This window comes from Danio rerio, chromosome 1 (genome assembly GCF_049306965.1).
Source record: "Danio rerio strain Tuebingen ecotype United States chromosome 1, GRCz12tu, whole genome shotgun sequence".
Taxonomy (NCBI): domain Eukaryota; kingdom Metazoa; phylum Chordata; class Actinopteri; order Cypriniformes; family Danionidae; genus Danio; species Danio rerio.
In genome coordinates this window covers 11780979-11797991 of record NC_133176.1, presented here as the reverse complement: position 1 = coordinate 11797991, position 17013 = coordinate 11780979, and the positions used below count along the sequence as shown (strand labels likewise).

Genomic DNA, 17013 nt, shown 5'->3' with positions numbered 1-17013 from the left:
CTGATCCCAAATGATCAACTATAAGTCAAGTTACTGGTTGTTGTTTGTGAAACTTGGATAGACGACAAGACTTTTGTCAGGTAGTATACCCCCTTTGAACCTTTTTTCTTTTTTTAGTATTTCCCAAATGATGTTTAACAGAGCAAGGACATTTTCACAGTATGTCTGATAATATTTTTTCTTTTGGTGAAAGTCTTATTTCTTTTTTTATGTCTAAAATAAAAGCAGTTTTACATTTTTTAAAACCCATTTTAACGTCAAAATTATTAGGCCATTTAAGCTATGTTTTTTCCGATAGTCTACAGAACGAACCGTACAATAACTTGCCTAATTACCCTAACCTTCCTAGGTAACCTAATTAACCTAGTTAAGTTTTTAATGTCACTTTAAGCTGTGCAGAAGTGTCTTGAAAAATATCTAGTCAAATATTTTTTACTGTCATCATGGCAAAGATAAAAGAAATCAGTTATTAGAAATGTGTTGAAAAAAATCTTCTCTTCATTAAACAGAAGTTAAGGAAAAAATAAACAGCAAGGCAAATAATTCAGGGGGTTTAATAAAGCTGACTTCAACAGTATATATACATCTAATTGTAATTCTAGATTTTATCCACTTAAAAGCATATTGGTTACATGTTGAAATGTTCAAATATAAAATAAAAAAGTCACAAAATAAATATTTTAAATTAAATATTAAATACAATTTTGTTTACAATTGAGTTAATCTGTGATGCATTTTTAACAGTATGCAGGTAAAAACACTGAAAAAGCAAATGTAAAATGACACTGCATAAACATCAATCTATAAATGAAAAATAAATGAGTATTGAGGATGTGCACTCACTGCAGCTATGCCTATGCTGAAAAGATGCAGTCCTAAAATATCTATAATTTATACCGTTATGATAATTTTATAATGCTTTGCATCATCTTGAAGTCTGAAAGCATCAAAAAAGCAACTAAACAGATTCCTAAATCTTGATTAGATAAATTGATAAGGTAAAGAAGGAGATCACAAACATTTTTATTATTGGGGGTAAACTGCTCCTTTAATAGGAAGGCAGGATAAAGAAAAACAGTCTCTGAAACACACTGTCAAGCACCACTTTGTCATTTTTGTTTTCTTCAAGCCTCTAATGGAGAGGTGAGTAGGAAGAGAGGGCTTATCATGTGTCTAACATCCATCCATAACATCCACACCTCAACAGGAAAAAGCGTGGGGAGGGAGCGTGTGTGTGTGTTTGACTGTCTTAAGGGGAAACTGACTATTTTACAGCAGCTTATCTCCCTCGCTCAGATAAGACGGCCGAACAGAAGTCTGGTTTATTTTGTGAGAAGAAACATTATCACGGCACATCTATCCATCCGCATGTTACCCGTCTACACAACCGCAAAGCAAACAGTGAGGCATGACACACTCGACAGAAGTCATGAACAGGTCATGATGCTAACGCTAAAACAAGCGAGATGGAGGATCGGTTGGTCTGAAAACAAGCTGACTCTTGTTGCGTCTAGACGAGATCATTCATTTATGCGTCTGTGAACCGCACAAGCGTCAGGTCATGAAAAAGAGATGCCAGATTCCTCCTGTTTCATTCAGCATCTTGGCCGCTTAAGGTGCTAACCTGTCACTTAGCGCCTTACAATCAGCTAATCGAACTACTTTTTGTTATCCAGTCACTAAACAAAACTCAGGTCTTTCTACAAATAGTAGAAAGGCTATCCACTTATTATTGTTTGGTTTCCCCTCTATGACTGTACAACAGGAATGAGCAATTAATCAAATTTAGTTTTCATTTTGATCTAGGCTTCTAATGATTATGAAAAAACATGAATTGAGATGATCATTGTGTCATACTGCGATTATTGCGCCATTCGTTCCCCTGCAAAGATGAAAATTAGCAGCATGGGACACGCTTCATTTATTCAACCCAGGCTTATACTGATTACGTACCCCTATATACATTTTTGGAGAGAGCAAAATACATCCCAGGAGCTATGTTTTTTTGCAGTTTTTATTTTTGTGAATCCACCAGAGGTTGTTGTGTACGCTTTTTCAGATCTCAAATGTCTCTCACAAGCAGTGCTTAACATTATCTTTTTTTGATCACCAGCCAATGTGGCTAGTAGTTTTTCAACATTACTGGCCACTTGCCATTTTCACAAGCCACAATTTTGTTGTTAGGAAAATATATATTTATATGCATTCATTTGACTTTGGCATGCGTGCTAAATGGCCTAATTTAGATTTTACGTTATGTCCTCTTGAGTCATTTCACTTTTTGTGTTGTGCATAACCTTGGTCAATGAGCATGGGCTAATGGGTTCTGGTTTCATAGTGTCGTATTGCAATTAGTTCTTGTTTCACAAGACTTTTCAGAGCTCAACACTAAGGATTTACAAACTTTTTACTCTGGCCACACCAAAAATAAAACGAATAAATAAATAATTGCTTAGCCATAAATTTAAAATAAATAAAATTATTTTTAAATAAGCAAAATATAGCTGCATATGTACACTTTTTATTTAACAAAACTTTAAAACATAAAAAAAAACTATTGACATTTTAAAAATAATTATTGCTATGCATCTAGAACTATACACAGTAGTCTGTCCCGGCCACTACAAGGTCCCAGATCACCATTTCACTATACATAAATAGGAAGTTAATCTCCTATTAAAGCAATGCTTTTGTAAAAGATGATAATTAAAACATGAATGAAAAAATAACTGTAAAAGATGCTGACTGCGAATGTACATATTGCGATATCAATGCTGAAACAATATATTGTGCAGCCTACTTTTTTTAGCAAATTAAAAAAATTAATTAGTAAGATGCTAGTATTCTAAAAAAATCTTAATTCCTCATTCCTAATAATATTGACCTTAAAAATTTGTTTTAAAAATGTAAAACTACTTTTATTAAAAGAAAAGACTTTCTCATGAAGAAATAACATATAGCAGAAAAAAACTGTGACCATTTCCTTACTCTGTTAAACATCACTTGGGAAATATTTGAAAAAGAATTGAAATCTCATGGACGAACATCTTTGCCTTCAACAGTTGAAGTCAGAATTATTTAACCTCCTGAATTATTTGCCCCCTGTTTATTTTTTTCCTCAATTTCTATTTAACAGAGAGAAGATTTTTTCAACACATTTCTAAACATAACAGTTTTAATAAATCATCTCTAATAACTGATTTATTTTATCTTTGCCATGATGACAGTAAATAATATTTAACTATTTATTTTTTAAGACACTTCTATTTAGCTTAAAGTGACATTTTAAATGCTTAACTCGGTTAGGTTAACTAGGCAGATTAGGGTATTTAGGCAAGTTATTGTATAACGATGGTTTGTACTGTAGACTATCGAAAAAATATATAGCTTAAAGGAACTAATAATATTGACCTTAAAATGTTTTTTTTAAAAATACAAAAACTGCTTTTATTGTAGCCTAAATAAAACAAATAAGAATTTCTCCAGAAGAAAAAAACTGTTATCAGACATACTGTGAAAATTTCCTTGCTCTGTTAAACATCATTTGGGAAATATATTAAACGAAAAAAAATCAACTGTATATAAACCTGCAAATGAATTCAGACCATAAAAAGCTCTTTATTATCCATTTGTTCCTGATGTTCACCTGTTCTGCACAATATCTTTCCGAAGAGGAAGTATCTAATATTTACAGCCCGATTCTTGACAGTGGCACAAAGCTGTGACGCAGAAGTCGTACCATCCAACATCCGCCTCTGATGTGGACAAATGTAATTAAGTGTTATCAAAATGTCCACTTCATGCTACACATTAACCTCGCTGAGTGCAACTGCACCCCTAGTGCAGCTCATTAGTACTGAGTGTACTGAATGACCTCAGCTGAGACACAACTCAATAAGGCATCAGATGAATGACTGCCGCTCTCATAGTCCTTCACACTCGCGGCTGGAAGCAGCACACACTGCCATGTTTAGCCGCTTTCACACACCACTCATTTGCAGTGGCACCCGACATTAACAGGTTACTGCATTCACACTGTCTGTGAGTTAAGTAAAAGTGCAGCGAAGAGTCAGAGGAATGATTTGAAGCTTAAGTTCATCACTGAAGGAGAAAGTAATTAAAAAGCTCACAAAAGAGTCACAATTTTAAATGTGTATATATTTTTGTGTTATTTTTATTGTATTAGTGAGTTTATATCATGTAATTTTGAAAAAGTAAGAATCGCAAGATAAAAACTTTCAATTCTTTGAAAAATCTAAATTACTATATATAAAAGTCAGAACTGTGAGAAAAAAAGTGATTTTTTTACTATAATTTTTTAATATTTATACTATAATTGGCTTTGTAAAAACATTTTGATTTATTTGACAAAAATCTGAATTAAATAGGCGACGCTGTGGCGCAATAGGTAGTGCTGTCGCCTCATAGCAATAAGGTCGCTGGTTCGAGCCTCGGCTTGACCAGGTGGTGTTTCTGCATGGAGTTTGCATGTTCTCCATGCGTTCACGTGGGTTTCCTCCATGTGCTCCGGTTTCCCCCACAGTCCAAAAACATGGGGTACAGGTGAATTGGGTAGGCCATATTGTCCGTAGTGTGTGAGTGTGAATGAGTGTGTGTGTGGATGTTTCACAGAGATGGGTTGTGGATGGAATGGCATCCCCTGCATAAAAACTTGCTGGATAAGTTGCGACCCTGAATTTTTGACATATTTTTATTATATCTATACTATAATTGCCATTACACTTTTTTTTTTTAATCTGAATTATTATTTATATATAAACTCATATTTAAAGAGAAAAAAAAGTCAGAATTGTAAGAAAAAGATAGATTTTTGATTATATTTTTATTAAATCTATAATATAATTGCCATCGTAAAAGAAATGCATTATTTAAAAAAACAGAATTATTTGAGAATTCTGAATTTTTATATATAAACCCATATTTTGAGAAAAAAGTCAGAATTATGAGAAAAAGGTGAATTTTTGACATTTTTTGTTATATCTATACTATAATTGCAGTTGTAAAAATGTTTTTGAATTATTTGAAAAAATTCTGATTTATTGTACATATATATAAACCCATTTTTTGAGGGGAAAAAAGTCAGAATTGTGAGAAAAAGGTGAATTTTTGACTTCATTTTTATTATATCTATACTTTAATTGCCATTGTAAGTTAAAGTGGACCCGTTGTGCCAAAATCACTTTGTAACAGTTTTAACAAACTTATGTCAACAGTCTGTGAATATAACCAGCTTCTAATTATACAAATGTATTAATTTAATTTTTTATAATCACACATCATAAAAACAGGAACTGCAGAAACACTTTGATTGACGTTCTCCATATGTACATGTCATCACACAAGGAAAGCCCCGCTTATTGGTGACGATCTCTCCCTCATTAGCATAGGACGTTAGTCTTTTTTAAAATCTGCCACTATGCTGACACATAGGCATTTGTAGATTTGCCCTTATTTGATTTTAAAGCAACATACACCGAAATGGCACAATTTGGATCAAAGAGTTATAGAACATAATTTGTATGTTATTTTGAACTGAAGCTTCACATACAAACTCTAAGGACATCACAGACTTATTTTCTACCAATAGGTACCATTTAATATCAAAATTCCTGAGCCTATAAATTGAACTGTAACCTTTTCTAAACTTTTTCTTACAAATCTGACTCTCCATGTAAGAAAAAAAGCTTGGCAAGATATACAATTTCAGGGGAAATGAAAGATCAAAACTTGCAAATGCAAAAAAGAAAAAGAATACCATTCATTTATATATATATTTTTTACTTCTTGACTTATTTTTAAATGAGCATTTAAAAACTTAAATGGACATTTCACCCAAACATGAAAATTCGGTCATAATTTACTCACCCTTCACCTGTTTAAAAAAACCTTTGAGATTTTTCTGTCTGTTAAACACAAAAAAAAAGAGATAAAAAAAAAAAAAAACATCTGGTTGCTGGCACCCGTTGACTTTCACAATATTGTTTCTTATTATGGAAGTTAATCGATCCCAACAAATGAATAATCAAAACATCTGCTTTTGTGCTCAACAGAAGAAAGAAACTCATAAAAGTTTAAAACCACACTATAGAGCACTGGTTCTCAAACGTTTTTCATCAAGTACCACCTCAGAAAAAAGTTGTCTTTGCAAGTACCACCATAATGAGAAGTATTGAAATACAGTAGTGTATTAGGTCCAGTAAAGCAGGTAAAGCTCTGTACAGTTCAAAAACAAGGCATAGTAGTTCCTAATATTAAGAACATTAAAATTAAAATGTTCTTTTAAATGTTAAAAATGGTAGGTTACTGTTCTTAAAAAAAAAAAAAAACAGCATCTGGACCTCATAAATATAGGCTTTATGTCATAATATTCATATACAAATAATTTTTGATCATTTATTTAAATTTATGTAGCATGTACCTATGACATACTTGATTCATTGTGGTACATGTACCACAGTTTGAGAACCACTGCTATAGAGAATAAAAATGAACAATGAAGTTATTTTTATTTTTGGGTGAACTATCCCTTTAAGATCTTTTCTTTTATTATTTAATTGGTAATATAAACGTATAAATGGATGAGTCAATTGCTGGCATTAACCTGATCCTAGAGGCCATTCTAATATTCATATTATAGAAGACAAAACAGTCCTCCTCCTCAGACTCACCATTACATCATGCATGGTTTCATACTGACTCAATCATGATTCAGAAATGTCTGAGAATCTTTTATTATTTTTACTCTTATCAGCAAACGGCAATGTGTACTGCATGGCAATAAAACAGCCACCCTTTGAGCCCATGCATTCTGAGGATCACATATGGTGAGACCTCGCTGTTTATACAGAGGAATAAAATCATGAGTGTATGTGTGTGTCCTCCACAATATATGTCACAGGTGAATAAGCAGTTCACTCATGCGCTGCAGTGTAAACCATCTGCTAGGAAACTTAATCCAGAGACGACACAAAGGTGAAATGTGACCAATACTAAATTCTTAATACAATCAAAAAAATTACATTGTTCTTCCTGGAATCATTCATTTTATATCATAGGTTCTTATTAATAATTAAATTAAGAATGAATTATGAATTACTTCAGCGGTAAAATGGCAAAAACAAAAAAAAAAGACATGGACTAAAAGCCACATTGTTGGTTTCTACTAACAGAATCTCATGCAGTTTGCAACTATTTTAAGGTTTTAGGGAATATAAATTTGTAAAGCCACACTGGTTTCTTGTACAAATGGTTAGGTCTGAAATTGTGTATGGCAGTACATTTCTGCCGCTGATTAAAACATTTATTATAAAGGGGAATTGTAACTTTTTATCTCACAATTCTGACCTTTTTCACACAATTGTGAGTTTATATCTTGTGAATTGTATGTTACAACCTTTCATTTGATAATTATTAAGTCAGAATTACAAGATTTCTGCTCATAATGACAAGACCAAAGCTTTGAATACTGAGGAATAATTGGCAGAATTGGAAACACAAGTGCACAGAATTGTGAGATATAAACAAGTTCTCTAAATATTCCGACCCAGGCTCTTTATCGATACGTACCCCTGCATACATTTCTGGACATCGCGAAATACGTCCCAGGAAGTACATTTTTTAGCAGCTTTTGTTTTCGCAAATCCGCCAGAGGCCGCTGATCTCAAATTTCTTGCGCAAGTGCCATTTGTGCCTGCTCTTCTCACGTAAATCAACCAGAGGCCGCTGTCAGAGCCCCAGAGCACCTACCAGTGTCAGCTCCAGTCCCAGAGCACCCACCAGTGTTGGCTACAGCCCCACAGGCCTCCTGCCTTGCTGTCCCTGTCTGATCCTCCCTGGGTTGTCCCCCCTGCTCCTCCCTGGTGTGTCCCTCTGTCACCCTGGACAGTACCTCCGGCTCCACCCTTGTTCCCTGCCGGTGTTTCTGACCCACTGAACCCACCCTGGATGGTCCATTCTGCTCCACCCTGGCCCCCTGCCGGGACCTCTGACCCATTGGTCCTGCCCTGGACTGTCCTTCTGGTCCCGCCCTGGATTGGTCCTCCCTGGTTGCCCACCTGGACTCCCTTTCCTGCTGCGCTTCACTTCCTATCAGCCAGAGTCCCTGAATCTCCTGACCCTCCCAGGCTTTGCCCTCCCTTGTTGGTCTTGCTGGGCTTGGCTCCCCTCCCTCCCTCTCTTTGTGATGTCTTTTATGTTCACCTCCTTGTCTTGTGTTGTCTGTTGATGTTGCTTGTTTTGTTTTTGTTGTGTGGTGTTTCTTGTCGTCTTGTACCTTGTTGGATGTTCCCTTTAGGAACACCAGGTGACGTCCCTTTTTTTGGGGGGGGGGGGTGGTCTGCAGCGTGGTGTCTTATTCCCAGCATCTCAGTCTAGTTGTTTTCGGTTGGTGCTGGGATGAAACATGCACACTGCATGTGTGAGTGCACGATGAGTGTTTTTCATTTATCGTGTACTCGTGTCTTTGTGTCTACTGTTGGTGTTGTGTTTAGCATGTGGTAAATTTTTACATGCGCCGCTTACTTTGTCTCATGTGAACACGCGGTTAATGAGTTTTTATTGGCTGCGTGTTCTAGTCTTGTTTTGTGTGGGGGGTAGTTTTTTTTGCTGTTTATTTTATTTCATTATTAATAAAACCAATAATTTAGTTCTGCACTTGAGTCCTTATCCTTTTTCCTACACCAACCGTGACAGCTGTCGAGTGACCGACCGATTCCTCCACCCACCTCCTTCCCTAAACCAAGTCTCAAGCGGTGAGCCACTGGGAAAACTGGTAACATCAGAAAATCAGTGCACACGGTGGTAAGCGGTCAGCTGGTAGAAAAAGAAGCTGTCGGGGGCATCATACCACTTTGGTTACATAATTCACGCCCTCCAGAAATGTATGCAGGGGTGCATTTTCATAATGAACCTGTGTTTAAATATTCTTACAATTGTGAGTTTATGCCCATAATTCTGACTTTATAATTTAAATTGTGTGTTATAAATTAAAATCTGGTTTCTGTTACAAGAAAAAGAATCAGATTTGCTAATTTATATCTCACAGTTCTGATTTTATAACGCAATTCTGTGAATTTATCTAGCAATTCTGAGAACCTATTAAAAAAGACAAAAATGTAAAATGGAAACTTGATATCATAATTACACTCAAAAATTGATTCTTGCTACTTGTTCAAACTACTTATTTAAAATGAGCTGAATCAACACAATTCTTGAGTTTTTTGGGACAACTTACTTGTTTTATGTCCAAATTACTTACATTTAACTTAATCGGTTATCGGTTTGTGTTGGGAAAATATGGAGGAATTGTGCAGAACCCAGCATTTTTTTACAATGTAGTGTTTTTATTATTATTTAGAGGCAGAAAGACTTCCATGCCTTCATGTACTGTACATTTTTTTTTTTTCAAAAAAGCTATCATCTAAATTGATATGGAATTGCTACTTGTAAAACACACATTTTCCCATGATATCAGTTTTTTTTTACTCTACATAATTATCTGACTGCTAGTAGATGCTGTTCTCTCTCTCTCTCTATCTCTCTCACTCATAATTCCCTTAAAAAGTCAGTTTTTAATTTCAAAAAAAAAATTTTTTTTTTTTTTCAAATTAGTGTCTAATCTCACCAGAGGCAACAGTTTTGACTTTCACACCCTATAAAAAACTATTTCCTGCAAACCTCTGAATGTAGGCCCTTTGAAACCTGATGACAGGCTCTTTTTTTCTCAAAACACATGACCTAATATGACAATATATCTCTCATCTATTCAGTTATGGTCTCTGAACAAACAGACCGCAACAAAGAGAAGGATTAAGACGTCACGTTCAAAGCGCCATATTTTAAGCTATTGTCTGCCGTGAATAAAGCGCGACCGTAACCCGACTCTATTCAGGTTACACGATCCCAGTGTTTTCACAGCACTGTACAAAACATACTAAAATATATACAGTCATGTAGTTAATCACTTGGGGGTTAAACAGAAGCTCTTACTCCAATGTTTAATGCATTCACTAGAACAAAGCAACCTTTTTATTATTGTCTCTCTCTCTCTCTGCTTATTATTGTAGATGTTAGAAATTAAACCTAACTCAAGATACTTTAAAATGACTTCATCATACTACTACTATCATAACCAATGCATATAGCGCAGATCTGGAAAATTGATTTGTGTCACATATGTGACAATCTAAAGGGATTGAAGAGGACAGTCGTGCACTGAGCTTCAAAGAATGGCAATTACAATCTGACCACGAAAAATGCACACGCTGACATACAACATGCTTTCACACAACTAATGGCTCCTGACGGAACCATTGCATCCAATTAAAGACAAGGTTTTCATTCAAGGGTCTGTTTAACCCCTGGGGGTCCCAGAAAGTACTCCAGGGTGTCCATGAAGAAGACAGAGAAAGCAATCCGTAATGTATTAATTGCTGATATTAATTTATTGATCATGTTTGACCGTATTGTGGTTGCACTGAAAGTATGAGGGGTTGTATTATCGGGCTTTAAAGTCAATAATTAAAGGGAGTTCACATAAGACTAAAAATTGTCATCATTTGACTAGTCATAAACCTTTATGAGTTTCTTTATACAATTGAACACAAAGGAAGTCATTTAGAAGAAAGTTGGAAACTGCTAAGCATTGATTTTAATAGTATTTGTTTTTTCTATGTCAATGATTAGCAGTTTTCAACATGTATTGTGTTCAACAGAAAAAAAGAAACTCATAGAGGTTTGGATGTAAAATTACGTGAATAAAAATGCTTCAATGCATTCACTTTCTGAGTTGGTTATTTAATATCTTTCAAAGGGCTTATAGTTTAAAAAAAAGGTCTTGATAGTATAACTAGGGCGCTATGAATTATGTGATGCAGACAGAACAGAAGTTGTTAGAATGGAATTTGCTTTATATAATGTGGGATGCCATGCACTTCATATCCAGGGATGCTCTGACAGTCACTCCACCACCATTTTACCATTTTATGTAGACCCAAAAAAAGCTATCATCATATATTGGACACACAGGAACTTGAGTCAGAAATCATGACACAAACCCATCACTATTTTCCACAAAAATGCTCTTCTGTAAGAAATAATAATAATAATAAAAACATAATACAAATATTAGTAAATATATACGTAAAGTCAATTAAATTTATACATTAGACATTTTCTTTAGATATTGTCTTATAAAGTTCTTTTTAAAAACATAACCAGGTTCATTCAATAAAACATGCTTTAAAAAAAACCTATGCACACATAAACACATATATAGTAAATAAATAAATAAATTATTGTTAGGAATAATTAAAATAAAAAAGTAAAGTAATGGGTAACACTTTATTTTGATGGTCCATTTGAGCATTAGTAGACTGCTTAATATCTGCTGATACTGCTTCTTCAACAGACATTTAACTGACATTTAACTGACTATATGAGACTTTGCAAGTACATGTCAACTTACACTAACCCTAACCCCTAATCTAATGAGAATTAGTTGGCATGTAGATGCAATGTAACTTTTATTCAACAAACTGACCATCAAAATAAAATGTGACCAATTAATGAATAAAAAGTCAAACTTATTTTATAGTATTTCTTAATAAATTATTAAACTGAATAGGCTTTTGTGATTTTTATTAATTGTTGTTTTTTGATAACTACTTATTTTAATAATTAAAAAATGTCTAAAAATGATTGAATGGCTGAATTGGACAAACCGTCTGGAGACTGTAAAAAAATAGAAATCACATTAAAAGTTCTAAATTATTGAAGCACAAAAATGTTGGTGTAGTTAGTTTGACTTTTAGTTTTTGTTTATAGCATGCTGAACCAAAGTCAATTACCAAAATGCAGGAAGTCAGGCTGTCATGTGACAACCATGAAATAAAATAAATAAAAAGTCAAAAAACCCTAGAAGCACTTTTGTTGAACGTACTTATTTTTACCTGGCTATGCCTTCTTTTTTTAATTTTTGCAGTCATAAAAAAAAAAGTTGTTAAATCAAAGTGAACTACACTGTTTCAATTTACTATGATTTTTTTTTTTTTATGTGAAGCTGCTTTGACACAATCTGCATTGTAAAAGCGCTACACAAATAAAGGTGAATTGAAAATCTTAAAAATTTATATATATTAAAAAATGAATAGAAATTTACAATTCTAGAGGTTTCCTGAAGCTTGTATGTTTAAAACTACAGATTTTATTTAGTCTTAGTTTAATTTTAAATAATTCATCATTTGAGAAAATTGACAAATTGTCATCTCCACTTGTTGCTTTTTGTCGATTTCCGTCCAAATAAACTCTTAAGCCACATAACGGGACAGCAGCTACAGTATGTCACTCTTTACACAATACAAGTGTAAATGCTGCATGGCTGTTTTTTTTTAGTATTCAATTTTGCTACAGAAAAAACAAACTTTTATAGGAAAGAAATCATATTTAAAAAGTAGAGATCATTTTAATGGAAATTAATAGTTAATGTGTAATTAACTTACGCGTTGTTTAACTGTAAACTGAAAAGAGTTCGTCAAACGTTGCCTACCTTGCGTTGGTGCAGTCGTTGTACAGCGCTTCGAAATCTTTTCTGGAAATGAGTTTGCAGCGGTTCACTCCGGGCTGGATGGCACCGAGTCCGCGCAGCACGCGCACCTGCTCCACGGTGCACACCACTGGGTTTATATCCAAGCGTTTGAGTTTAGTGTACACGGTGTGCAGTCCGCCCACCAGGTGCTTCAGGAAAAGGTCAAATACTTGAGGGAGACAAATAAGCTCCTGCCCATCAACACTGAAAGACGCCACTTTAACCCCGTGAACCTCCACGATCTTGCACTCGTTTGTGGTCCCACCGCTCGGCAGCGAGTTGATGATACGCGGAGCCTCAGCGGGACTCGAGAAGAACGGCTCGGTCCTGAAGAGTTTACCGGACACCGCAGAAGTCCCAGAGTGAACCGGAAGAGTCGCGGGAACGGCCATAGTGGTCATTGAACTTAAAATTCCTAATGTGCTCTTTTAGATCGTCTACTTTCTCATAACTCTCCGTTCTAGGCTTTCCCGTGATGTGCAGAGCGTCCAGAGAGCGATGTGTCCGCAGCGAGCCGCGCGCCTCTCTATACCCGTGTGAACATCGATATAAACGGAGCGCATCTCGTCTCGGTTGACTCCGCCTCTCTGTGGGAGAATGATGCTCCGGTTTGCCAACCACATGTGCTCCAATTTATGGCAACAGAATTTACTGGAGGTCGAGAAATTACAGCCCTCCTCCTCCATTGAGCGGTGTCCAGCTCAGTGGTTCTATCCTTTTTTTTTTTAAACAGGATATCCCAATTTATCTAACCATTAATCAATTTCAGAATCATACGTTTTTCCTTCTCATAGTGTCATGACTATTAATAGACAGCGTTTATTTAAAGTAAATGTAAATAGCCAACTTTATTGAAGTCTTTTTGCACTGACTGACTCCGCCCTCTGCACACACAATTGTCCACAGTACCGGTACTTCTTATTTACATTTTATGTCAAGAGCTTCTTTCACTAAACTCACTTTAAATAGAAATCCGAAGGTGCTATGTTGGGGGCTTTTTTGTACATAATAAAAATACTGATGTTTACAGTATGCAAACTTTAAATAATTTATTTACCCATTTACATGTTTTATTATTATTATATGTATAGACCATTTCAATGTGGTGATGTCATTGGCCCATCACCATTTCCTGCTTGTTATCAAACTATTTCACAACTGTAACAAGAGGAAATTCAATAATAACTTAACATTAAAGCTGCTATCATAAGATTATTCATCAATATGTGGCTCTTCTTTGGATTCTCGGAAGCTATGGAAATGAAAAATGTAAAACAGAAAATATGTTAGGACCACCGTTATTGTTTACATCCCTCAAAAGGGTCTATTTAAAAGCTTTTAGTTCTATAATTTAATTTTAAGTTTACCTTTTAAAAGTGTCTGTTATGCTTTTGGTAATTTACTGTGCGTGTGATTTTAAAATGCTTATTATTCATTCATTCGTTTTCCTTCGGCTTAGTCTCTGATTTATCAGGGGTCGCCACAGAGGAATAAACCGCCAATTATTCTAGAATTTGTTTCACGTAGCGGATGCCTTTCCAGCTGCAGTACTGGGAACCACACGCACACACACACGCATGCACATGCACACTACAGCCAATTTCATTCATTAATTCATTTTCTTTTCGGCTTAGTCACTTTATTTATCTGGGACAGCCACAGCAGAATGAACCGTTAACTATTCCAGCATATTTTTTACACAGCGAATGCCCTTCCAGCTTCAACCCAGTACTGGGAAACACCCAAACACACTTACTCAAACACACACACTCATATATTTCAGCCAATTGCATTCATTCATTTATTGTCTTTTCGGCTTAGTCCCATTATTAATCTGGGGTTGCCACAATGGAATGAACCACCAACTCTTCTAGCATATGTTTTACTAAGTGGATGTCTTTCCAGCTGCAACCCAGTACTGGGAAACACCCATACACACTCATTCACACACAACTAATAATACACTGCAGCCAATTTCATTAATTAATTAATTTTTTTGGCTTAGTCGCTTTATTAATCTGGGGTCACCACAGTGGAATGAACCGCCAACTATTCCAGCATATGTCTTACGCAGTGGATGCTGTACGCGCTGCAACCCAGTACTGGGAAACACCACTACACAATCAAAAACACACACACACACACACACGCACACACACACACTCATAAACTACAGCCAATTTCAATGGTTCATTCATTTTCTTTTCCGCTTAATCCCTTTATTAATCTGAGATTGCCACAGCGAATAAACCGCCAACTGTTCCAGCATATGTTTTACGCAGCGGATGTCTTTCTAGCTGCAACCCAGTACTGGGAAACACCCATACACACTCATTCACACACACACACACATACGACCAATTTAAATAATCCAGTTCACCTATAGCGCATATCTTTGAACTGTGGGGGAAATTGGAGCACCCGGAGGAAACCCATGCAGCACACAGCGAGAACATGCAAACTTCACACAGAAATGCCAACTGGTCCAGCTGGGCCTCGAACCAGCGACCCTCTGACTGTGAGGCGACAGTGCTAACCTCTTAGCCACCATGCTTATCATTCAGATTTTTAAAAGGTATATAATCCTAATTTTCATTTAAAGAGGTCTTTCATGAGAAAATTATGTTTGCCCTTAATTTATTTTTCACTACGTTAACTGCGACCATTCAGATGACTTTTTTTAGGACATAAAAAAAAAAAAAAAAACTTTTTGGCTGAAAATGTGTCCCATGGTGATTGATAGAATGTAAGTCAACAGCTTCTGTGTTTTTGTGAGAATAAAAAAGGCAGGCAAAGCAAAATTAATTCCTTTGGCTCCAAATGATGACTTATAAAGCGAAACAAAACGTTCCCGCTAACATTTTGCTAATAATCAGGATAAAAATGTCTCCACCATTTTTTTTTTTCCAATGAGCATTTGCTCCCAAAAAAACAAAACAATCTTCTTTGAAAGCTACAGTCTTCACTCACAGTGTTCATGCGCACAATAGTTCAATGTCAAGAAAATACAGCTTGAAATAAGAAGCATGATCTTCAGGCAAAGAAGAATCAGCTTCGTCTTTTATAGGTCAGTCTATGTCAGGTACTCAAGCGTTTGAATGCCATCTGTTCAGCATCATTGGGAAAACACACTCACACATCTGGAAGTGTCTGTGGAAAGACTGCTGTGCACCCTCTCCTGGGACGCCACTGAAATCCTTGGAGAAAAATGCCATAAAAATATCCCACATGACCCTTTAGCCATATTTGCGTTCCCATCAGACATTCCATCTCTTTATTTGCACTGATGCAAAAGTCTCTTATGAGGTGATCTGTAATGGTGAATACATAATTCACTCAAACTAGTTACATATTTGTATATCAATACTGGTTTATTTCAATAAAGTAGCTTTGATTTTTTCAAGTTGATTTTACTTAAAAATGAAAAGTATTTCTGTTCTTAGAACTATAAGGTTCATTCATTCATTCATTCATTTATTTTCTTGTCGGCTTAGTCCCTTTATTAATCCGGGGTCGCCACAGTGGAATGAACCGCCAACTTATCCAGCAAGTTTTTACACAGAAGATGCCCTTCCAGCCGCAACCCATCTCTGGGAAACATCCACACACACATTCACACACACACTTATACACTATGGACAATTTAGCCAACCCAATTCACCTGTACCGCATGTCTTTGGACTGTGGGGGAAACCGGAAACCCACGCGAAGGCAGGGAAAACATGCAAACTCCACACAGAAACGCCAACTGAGCCGAGGTTCGAACTAGCGACCCAGTGACCTTCTTGCTGTGAGGCGACAGCACTACCTACTGCGCCACTGCCTCGTTAAATACATTCATACACTGTAAAAAAAATCCGTAAATTTACCGTCAGCTGGGGTGGCGAAAAAAAAAAAGTTGTCTAATTACAGAAATTTCCCGTAAAATAACGGACATTAAATTACAGAAATTTCCGTAATTTAAATTTTTGGTAAATTTTATTTAATTCAACCTCTGTTATTTTACAGTAAAGTTTTTAATTTACAGCAGTTATTTAACTTTTTTTCAGCATCCCAGCTACCGGAAATAAACCGTAAAATTGCGGATTTTTTTGTGCACACAGAAACACCAACTGAGCCGAGGTTCGAACCAGCGACCTTCTTGCTGTGAGGCGACAGCACTACCTACTGCGCCACTGCCTCACCCTATTAGGTTCAATTAACTTAAATTTTTATAATTATGCACATACAGTGCCCAGCATAATTGAGTACACCCCATTTGGAGAATAAATATATGTATTCATATCTCAGTGAATATAGGCAATATATTTTGGTGCATTTAAACAAAACAGATTTATTAAACATATATTTATTAAGATAATATTTAAGTCACCAAACATGTTTAGAAATTGAAAGATAATTCACTTAAA

The 17013-nt window shown here is 35.6% G+C and overlaps 1 protein-coding gene across 6 annotated transcripts in view; it reads right to left on the bottom strand.

The window, feature by feature from the left end:
* The window catches only part of dachb (dachshund b), a 103954-nt gene that overhangs the window by 58010 nt on the left and 28931 nt on the right, over positions 1 to 17013 (bottom strand). For 2 of the 6 annotated variants that reach the window (XR_012407203.1, XM_009305776.5), the window contains exon 1: positions 12566 to 13142. The exons of 3 other annotated variants lie outside the window; for them this stretch is intronic. Coding sequence is in view for 2 of the 3 variants with exons in the window: in XM_009305776.5 (XP_009304051.2) it covers positions 12566 to 13005 (440 nt within the window). In the remaining variant the exon portion in view is untranslated. 6 annotated transcript variants of the gene reach the window in all.